Source organism: Trichechus manatus, unplaced genomic scaffold (genome assembly GCF_000243295.1).
Source record: "Trichechus manatus latirostris isolate Lorelei unplaced genomic scaffold, TriManLat1.0 scaffold00209, whole genome shotgun sequence".
In the NCBI taxonomy this organism is placed as follows: domain Eukaryota; kingdom Metazoa; phylum Chordata; class Mammalia; order Sirenia; family Trichechidae; genus Trichechus; species Trichechus manatus.
Genome location: NW_004444145.1, coordinates 374,634 through 384,042, shown reverse-complemented (window position 1 = coordinate 384,042; position 9,409 = coordinate 374,634). Strand labels below are relative to the sequence as shown.

Sequence of the window (9,409 nt, the reverse complement as noted above, 5' to 3'; positions counted from 1 at the left end):
TCATGAGAAACTATTTGTTCTGTAAGCCTTCACCTGAAGTACAATAAAAAAAAAAAAAAAAAAACTCTTTGATGGTTACCAGGGATGGGAAGGGGATGGAGGGAAAATTACCAGAGATAGTAAACCAAGCCCGTTGTCTGATTCCAACTCATAGTGACCCTATAGGACAGAGCAGAATTGCCCTATAGGGTTTCCAAGGAGTGGCTAGTGGATTGAAACTGCCCACCTTTTGATTAGCAGCCAAGCTCCTAGCCATTACACATTAATACTGGTGAAAGGCAAGGCAGTACATAGCATGTGAGAAGTCACCACAACTTAGTTTAATCAAAGCTCTGTTTTGTTAGTTTATTAAAAGTTCTAGGCATTAGATTTACTTATTGTCACTTTTCTCATTTATAACTCATTAATATTTACTTGCATATTTATTTCCTTCTTCCTGATTTGACTTAGAATTTATTTTATAGTCTCTAGAATTAAATTTACTGAATGTGCTTTCTTTCACTTTTAATATGCATTGAAGACTATAAATTTACTTCTATATAAGGCTTTGGCCACTTTTTATAATTTTTTGACATTAAGTATTCTTATTTTTTGTTATTTTTAAACATGTCATTGAATTTCTGATTTATGACTAACAAGTTATTTAGTTATTTAGTAGCCTGTTTCTTAATATCCAGATTGTTTTGTTTGCATCTTTGAACTTCTCGTATCAACTTTTGATTTTATTGTGTCAGTGTAAGGGTATTGGGGCCAAAGGAATTTTTTATTCTTGGGAATTTATTGAGGTTTTCATAAATATTCCTTGGATGCTGTCATGGATTGAATTATGTCCCCCTAAAAATGTGTGTATCAATTTGGCTGGGCCACGAGTCCCAGTATTCTGTGTTTGTCCTCCATTTTGTGATTGTAGTTCTATGTTAAAGAGGATTAGGGTGGGATTGTAACACCACCTTTACCCAGGTCACATCCCTGATCCAATGTAAAGGGAGTTTCCCTAGGGTGTGGCCTACACCACCTTTGATCTCTCAAGAGATAAAAAGGACAGGGAAGCAAGCAGAGAGTAGGGGGCCTCATACCATCAAGAAAGCAGCACTGAGAGCAGAGCGCATCCTTTGGACCTGGGGTCCCTGTGCCTGAGAAGCTCCTAGACCAGGGGAAGATTGAGGACAAGGACCTTCCATCAGAGCTGACGGAGCAAGCCTTCCCCTGGAGCTGATACCCTGAATTTGGACTTCTAGCCTACTAGACTGTGAGAAAATAAATTTCTCTTTGTTAAAGCCATCCACTTGTGGTATTTCTGTTAGAGCAGCACTAGATGACTAAGGCAGATGCTTACTTAAAAAGGTGAATTCTTCATTTATAAGGCACAGAATACTACGTATCTACTTATTCAATCAAAACATCTATATTGTAAATTATTTGTCTACTTAATCTTTCATGGCCTTATGGTAGTATCTTAAAAACTACATTGGTGTCTCTATATGTTTAATTGGTTTCAAAGATCTCATATAGTTTTTTTTTTTTTAATCCTCTGATTTTAATTCATTTCTTATTTATTTGCACAACATTGTTGAGTAAATTTTTCAGGACATGAATGTGAGTTACATTATTTTGGAAGTCTTGCTACGTTGGCAAATATTTTTGATACTTTTACACATGATCATCAACTTATCCAGGGATTGAATTCTTGGATCATAACTTATTATCCTCAAAGCTCTGTAGACATTGCTTTGTTGTCTTCTGAAGTTAATGACGTGAAGTTGAGGTCAGCCTTGTTTCAGTTCATTTATCCTTGAAATAAAAACATTTCACCAGGATATATCTACATATGTATTTATCTGTACTGATAATATTAGGCTTGGTCATGGGAATATACACTGTTTTTTATGTTAAATGCTGACTCCAGGATACCATTATTATTATTTTTTTAATAGCAGCTTCACTGAGACATAATTCACATACCACAAAATTCACCCATTTAAAGTGTACAATTCAGTAGTTTAGTGTATTCACAGCTGTGCAACAGTCACCACTATTTTAGAACGTTTTCATCACTCCCAAAAGAAACCCAATATCCACTAGTAGTCACTTCCCATTTGTCCCTCCCTCTGGCTGATAGAAACCATTAATCTACTTTCTATCCCTTTGGATTTACCTATTCTGGAAACATCATACAAATGAAATCATATAATATGTGGCTTTTTGTTTCTGGCTTCTTTTACTCAGCATATTTCCAAGGTTTATCCATGTTGGCGCATCAGTATCTCATTTCTTTTTATGGCCAAATAATATTCCATTGTATGGATATACCACACTTTGTTTCCATTCATTTGTTGATGGACATTTGGGGTTGTTTCCTCTTTTGCATATTATGAATAATGCTGCTATGAACATTCATGTACAGGTTTAGGTGTGGACATATGTTTTCAATACTCTTTTCAATATATTTAGGAGCGAAATTCTTTAACATTTTGAGGAAATGCTGCCTGGTCCTGCGCCATCCCCATGATTGGTTGCAGATCAGACTGTTTTGATCCATAGGATTTTCACTGGCTGATTTTCAGAAGTAGACTGCCAGGCCCTTCTTCCTAGTCCATCTTAGTCTGGAAGCTCCACTGAAACCTGTTCAACATCATCGCAAAACTCAAGCTTTTACTGACAGAGAGGTGGCTGTGCATGAGATGCAGTGGCAGGGAATCATGGAGGGTGAGAATTCTACTACTGAATCACCACGGATTGTTGCAGGCATCTTTTGATGCTTTTCCGAGGAAATGGAAAATGAATTAATCTAGCAAGTATACTGAATGGAGTTTCTTTAGGGGAGCTTCTACTGTATACAATTTTGAGCTGTTCATATTTTCTAAAATATATCAAGAGCATCTTAAAGAATTACTAATAAAAACTTAGATGACCTTGTCCTGGACCAAGCTGGAGACTCCTGAATATTTGCCAAATTCAATATATAAGTTAGGATGCAGGAGAGGGATAAATGTCAGATCCCTTTCCAGATACCTTGTGAGGAAGTATCACCCAAAGATAATGGCACCTGCCAAACACGACAAGCTGGTCCTGAAATTTATATGGAAATGGAAGGGACCCAGAATGCCAACAATATTGATAAAGAACAAAACAAAGCATAACATCCTCACAGAACCTGTAAGGTAGTAAATGTCCACTGTTTTAAGCCATTCAGTTTTGGAGCAATTTGTTACACAGCAGTAGATAATACATACAGTTGGAAGATAAAATCAAAGAAGCCTCTCGAAAAGTAAATTAAAAAAAAAAATTAGAGAAAGATTAATAAATTAATAAGTTAGAAGATCAATTCAGGAGGTTTAATAGCTGACAAATAAGAGTTCCAAAAAGACAAATGAGACAAAATATAGAATAAATTAATAAAGAAAAAATAAAAGAAAAATTTTCAGAAATGAGGGGCATCAATTTCCAGATTAAAAGAGCTCATGGAGTGTCCGCTGCAATGGAAGAAAAAAGACTAATAGCAAAGTCCATCATAATGAAATTTCAAAATACTAAGGAACATTCACCTAAAGCACAAACTGCGCCCCCCCCCCAAAAAAAAAAAAAAAAAACCCTACAGAGCACAGTTCTACTCTGATACACCATGAGTCAGAGTCAACTTGATGGCAACTGGTAATTAGGGTAACCAAATAGCTGCTAAAGGGAAATATCTCTTCATAGAAGTATTCCAGCTAATAAACGAAGACGGAATGATAAAACTAAATATCACCATTTGGCAAACCCCATGAATTAATGTATCTGGGAAGTCATCAATGATTGTTAATATCACAAAAAGAGAGACAAGATGACATTATGTCACAAGGAAAATATTAGTCCAAAGGACTAATGTACCACATGAACCACAGCCTCCACCAGCCTGAGTCCTGAACTAAATGGCGCCTGCTACCACCACCAACTGCTCTGACAGGGATCAAAATATAAAGGATCCCAGACAGAGTGGGAGAAAAATGTAGAACAAAATTCAAATTCATAAAAAAAAAAAAAAAAAAGACCAGACTTACTGGTCTGACAGAGACTGGAGGAACCCTCGAGACTATGGTCCCTGGACACCCTGCTAACTCAGAACTGAAGCCACTCCTGAAGTCCACCTTTCAGCCAAAGATTAGACAGCCCTATAAAACAAAAATAACACACGTGAGGAATGTGCTTCTTAGTTTAATCAAGTGTAAGAGAACAAATGAGCATTACATGCCCAAAAGCAAAGACGAGAAGGCAGGTAGGGACAGGAAAATTGGACGAATGGACACAGAACCTGGGGTGGAAAGGGAAAGGGAAAGAATGCTGATCCATTGCAAGGATTGCAATCAATGTTGAAAAACAATTTGTGTATAAATTTTTGAATGAGAAATTAATTTGTGCTGTAAATTTTCACCTAAAACACAATAAAATTAAAAACAAAAATGGGACAAAAAGAAAATTAAAAGCTCCCAGAAAGAAATAAAAAAACAAGTCACACAAAGGTATTCACCTGGAAGCTGGAAAACAATAAAGGCATACCTCTAAATTATGAGAAGATGGTTTTCAACCTAGAATTCTATATCTGGACAAACTATCAAATGTGAGGGTAGAATAAAGCCATTCTGAATTAAAAAATATACCTTCTATGCATTTTTAGAAAGCTACTGGAGGATATCTTCCCACCCTCCACCCCAATATAATTTTTACTTCAGTGCCCGCCTACACTTAATTTCCTTAATATATTCTCCATTCTGCTTGGAATACCCTTTCTCCTCCATTTCTGTGCTTTCAAACAATTCATCTTCTAAGATCTAATGCAATTTCCTGCAAAGCCTATGCTTCTTGTTTGAGTTAAACAAACCCACTGCCATTGAGTTGATTCCAACTCATAGCAACCCTGTAAGACAGAGGAGAATTGCCCCATAGGGTTTCCAAGGCTGTAAATCTTCATGGAAGCAGACTGCACATCTCCTTCCCAAGGAGCAGCTGGTGGGTTTGAACCACTGAACTTTCAGTTAGCTGTCGAACACTTAACCAGTGTCACCAGGGCTCCTCCCTTTTAGTTAGTCATTCAAAATCATTTGCTCTTTCACCCATCCTACACATATTTATTAAACCTCTATTATGTAGGAGGCACTGCTAGGGACTGTGGCTATAATACAGATCTTGTATTTACTAACTGCCTACTAAAAACCCTTCAAAGGCTTCCTATAAGGTTAAAGTTTTTAGTATGGCTAACAGCATCCTCAGTTATCTGGCTCCTGCTTAATTTTCAAGGCCTGCTTCCCAACACCTCTCTACTTTACCCTTCATCTGTATCCATGTACTTGGAGTTCACATAACATGGCTCTCTCAGTTCTCTGTTCTTATCTGTGCTAGTTCCCTTCTTGCCTACTCCAATTATCCTTCAACACTCAGTTCTAGAAGCATTTCCTCTGTGAGGCCTTCTCTAAAAGATCCCCTCATTCTCTTTCCAAATCCAGTGGTATTCAGGTATTTTCTTCCTTTGTGGTTTCATAGCATTTTACATTTAATTATACACTAAATTGTAATTTTTCTGTTGGCAAACTTATCTTCCTCATCAGATAGTCAGCTACTCGATAGCATGGACTATCTATCCAGTCACCAGCAAAGGTCTGGCACATTGTTGGTGCTTAATAAAGGTTGACTAAACGAGCAAATGAATGAATGAGCACGTTCATCCAGTTGAACGAACTGGATGCCTTAATAAAGAGCTTGAGTGACAGAAGAGGGAAGCTGAATGGGTACTTTCACTACTCCATAATTCCACCTAATATAGCTGCTGGTCTTGGGGGATAAATCTCTAACCCCAGATAGGAAAAGAAATGGACGTCTAACCCTCCCCCACTCTATATTCCCCTTACTTGTTTCTTCAGTTGTGTCCTTTTTTTTGTTCCGAAAAGAATTTTGATATCCCAATAGATACAAGTTGAAGAAGGCCATCTCAGCTCTGCCTTGTCCTCTTGTGGAATGTTCAGGCTGGAGCACTGGACTCTGTTTGGTAACCATGGTAATGTCCTGAAGAATTAGCATGACTGATACTTCCTTTGTCTAATTAGGCACAGAATTTATGGGTTCACAGTGGAACTGATATGGGAGTGGGCTAAACAACTTGAGGAAAAAGGAGGAATCAAGTGCCAGAATCTTTTTTCTTGCCTTAGTCTTACTTATACCTTAAGCTTCAGAAAGCAGTGAGTAGAAAGAGCACTGACTTGGGCTCAAATCTTAGCTTTGCCACTTACAGGTATCTGACTTTGAATAGATTAGCTAAGCCTACTTTTTATGTTAAAAAAGAGCAATGATGTATCTGTCTCACACAGTTATGAGAATTAAATGAGATAATATATGCAAATGTTCTTAGCACTGTGTTCAGCACATAAGAGAAGCTTAACAAATATTATTTAAATCTCAATCTGATACTTTCAATGAGTCTTTAAATTATTTCAGGCAGTGGTATACTGGAACCTGCCCACACTGCACATGAGACCTGCTCGTTAAAAATTTTCAAGAATTTTGTGAGCTGGTTATTAAAAAAGCTATAATTAAAAATTAATTGTATAAACTTACAACTGAATAAACTATACTAAAAACCAATGTAAAAAAATTCATAACTCATCTTGTCCTAATTATTACACTACACTTTACTATTTTCTATGTTCATGAGGTTATTTACATATTTTGTACCTGTACGGAGAAAACACTAAATAATGGTGTGTGCATCTCTTCCCAACTCCATGATCAGTGATGTCACATGGGTAGCTTGAAATCAGCTATGGCAGAACTTACACCACAGAAATTGGCAAATGCTACTAACAAGAGCTTGATATATTGGTTTGTTGATTGCCATTGTCTAGACTTAAGTGATAGAGAAAATGTTAATACCGCAGATTAAATTTAAAAGTATGTCATGTCTACAGTCATTACATTCTCAATAGCAAAAAAAAAAACAAGCAAAATTCTTCCAGTATTCAAAAACTATTATCCAATTCAAAGAAGTTTCTCAACTCACTGACAAATGAGTGAAGTTCTGACATAAATTTTCATTGTTTCACTCTGATCTCATGATTAATGCAAGTGAAAATATCAACCAACATTCAAAGCTACACTCTGGCAATTGCAACCACAGGCTGGCTATTGATTTATGAGTTTGGCAAAAGTCAATGAAGGTATTCTGTGAGAATCAGTTGGCTATAAGAAATTTACAATAAAGAATACTGTACATTTTATTATTATTTTTAATACGTTGTGTGCTACATATCCTTTATGTCAGTAAAATTTACAATAAACTTATGTACACATACGTATACATATTCTGGATAGTTGGTTGTTAATCATTTACTCCACACAAACACCATGGCTGAAGTTATCTAAAGTGGAGTTGGGAAGAGCTGTATAGTAGCACACCATCTTTTCCTATTTCAAGTTGGAGACTATATGAATGTTGGAAATAAACTGTTTTAACAGTTGTAAATGTTAATGTTTGGCGCAACTGAAAAAGCTGGCATTTATAAGCACAGTGGAAAATAAGACAGAACTATGAAATATAGTATAATCCTATATCCAGAGCAAGACTAGCCCAGTGAATAGAAGAGTAGCCCTATAGGTATGATTTCCAGGAAACAGCCTTATATTTTTTTAGAAGGGAAAATTCCTCTGGCTTAATTGTTTTTTTAGGGCAAATTGATTTGAAGGCTGATACTTATTCAATATAAACATGTATTGAACACCAACTACTACGTGCCAAATGGTGTTCTGTTAATATGCAGAGATGACATTCAAGATCATACTAGTTCAAAGAGCTGGGATTTGAATCCAGGCCTGACTCAAAAAAGTCATATGCTTAGCAATTACGCTACCATTGACATCTTCAGTCAAAAAATATTTGCTTTCTCTGATTTGTATAGGCCCCCTCTTCTGTAAAGCAGGGCAGCCATTGATTAGAAGCCACATTGCCTGATGCCTGAGAGATACCAGAACACTTTTTCTTGGAAAAGGGGCACATTCAGCCTGAATGGCAAATTCAAAACAGAGTCCAAGAGATTAGGTGGAGAACCAAACACAGATCAGAGAATTAGGCAAGAGGGATCTGGGAGGGATAATTTTGGTTGTTTAAAAGACAATATACAAGACTACACAACTGAAAAAGCGTTTATTTTACTAAAAGAAAAATACCTGTGATGGAAGAAGCTTAAAATCATAAGCTTTTTTATGTTATAACCTGAATTAAGTAATTTAAATCTTCCTGAACCTCAATTTTTCTGAAGTAAAATGGAGCTAATACTAATTGAAAGCAGTATATGGTGGGGGTAGGGGGGATCTAAAATGGAAGAAAATACTTCTGAGAATGAATTAGAATTAAACACACTGAGTAAGGGCAGCTGAGTATAGAAATGTCAAAACCCAAATTATTATAAAAGCAAGACAAAGACTTCTAACACCATCCAAATTTAATCAAGGTAAATGAGTGTGGTTCCAGAAAGGCGGGAGTACAGGAGTCAGTTTGCCGGTGTGGAAAGAACAATGGATAGGGCAAACCACTTAATATCTCCCAGTGTCAGTTTCTTTATTGTAGGGTGTTGTGAGCATTTGTCTGACATATATTTGACTATCTAGGAGGGCCAGGCCTCTACTAGGTAGGTGCTGGGACACAAATGAACATGGCATGGTCCTTCTCTCAAACAATCTCAATACAATATAGTAAATACTACAATAACAATGATCACATCTACTAAATTATTCTATGTGCCAGGTACTATTACAAGTGCTTTTAACACATGAAATCTTCATGTAATCCTTTTCACAACCTAAGACGTAGGTACTATTATTATCATTTCCACTTTATAGAAGAGGCACCACCAAAACCCGTTGCCGACGACTCATTCCAACTCATAGCGACCCTACAGGACACAGTTGAGCTGTCCCACAGGGTTTCCAAGGAGCGGCTGGTAGATTTGAAATTCCCGGCCTTTTGGTCACCAGTGCTCCAGAAGAGGCACAGACAGGTTACATATCTTGCCCAAGATCAAACAACTATCAAGTGCTGAAGCACTTATACATCTTGACAGAGGACAGAAAACAGGAACTTACAAATTTGTGCATGTGAATGGTGGTGGTGGAAACTTCCCAGGAGCAGCTTTAGTTCACCCGTTTGCAAAACAGGGATTAAAATATTACTATCTTTTGGGGTTGAGCCAATTAAACGAGACTCATATACTCATTTAAGATCAAGTATTGTGCCAGGGACATGGTAATCGCTAAATTAATGCTGGCAATTAATTTTACTTTGTTCCTTTAAATTGGATCACGTGGTAAAGCATAGACATATTTTCATGGTTTTGGATACATACTGCAAAGCGGCTTTTCAGATGGACTGTACTGCTTTACATTGTTA

General features: G+C 36.8%; 1 protein-coding gene across 1 annotated transcript in view; it reads right to left on the bottom strand.

Annotated features, from left to right (window-relative positions):
* SPMIP11 (sperm microtubule inner protein 11) overlaps positions 1 to 6,001 on the bottom strand; it is a 30,914-nt gene extending 24,913 nt beyond the window's left edge. The window contains exon 1 of the mRNA XM_004388269.1: positions 5,883 to 6,001. Coding sequence (XP_004388326.1) covers positions 5,883 to 5,961 — 79 coding nt within the window. The 5' untranslated portion in view covers positions 5,962 to 6,001. The remainder of the gene's footprint in view (positions 1 to 5,882) is intronic.
* Positions 6,002 to 9,409: the final 3,408 nt, after the last annotated feature.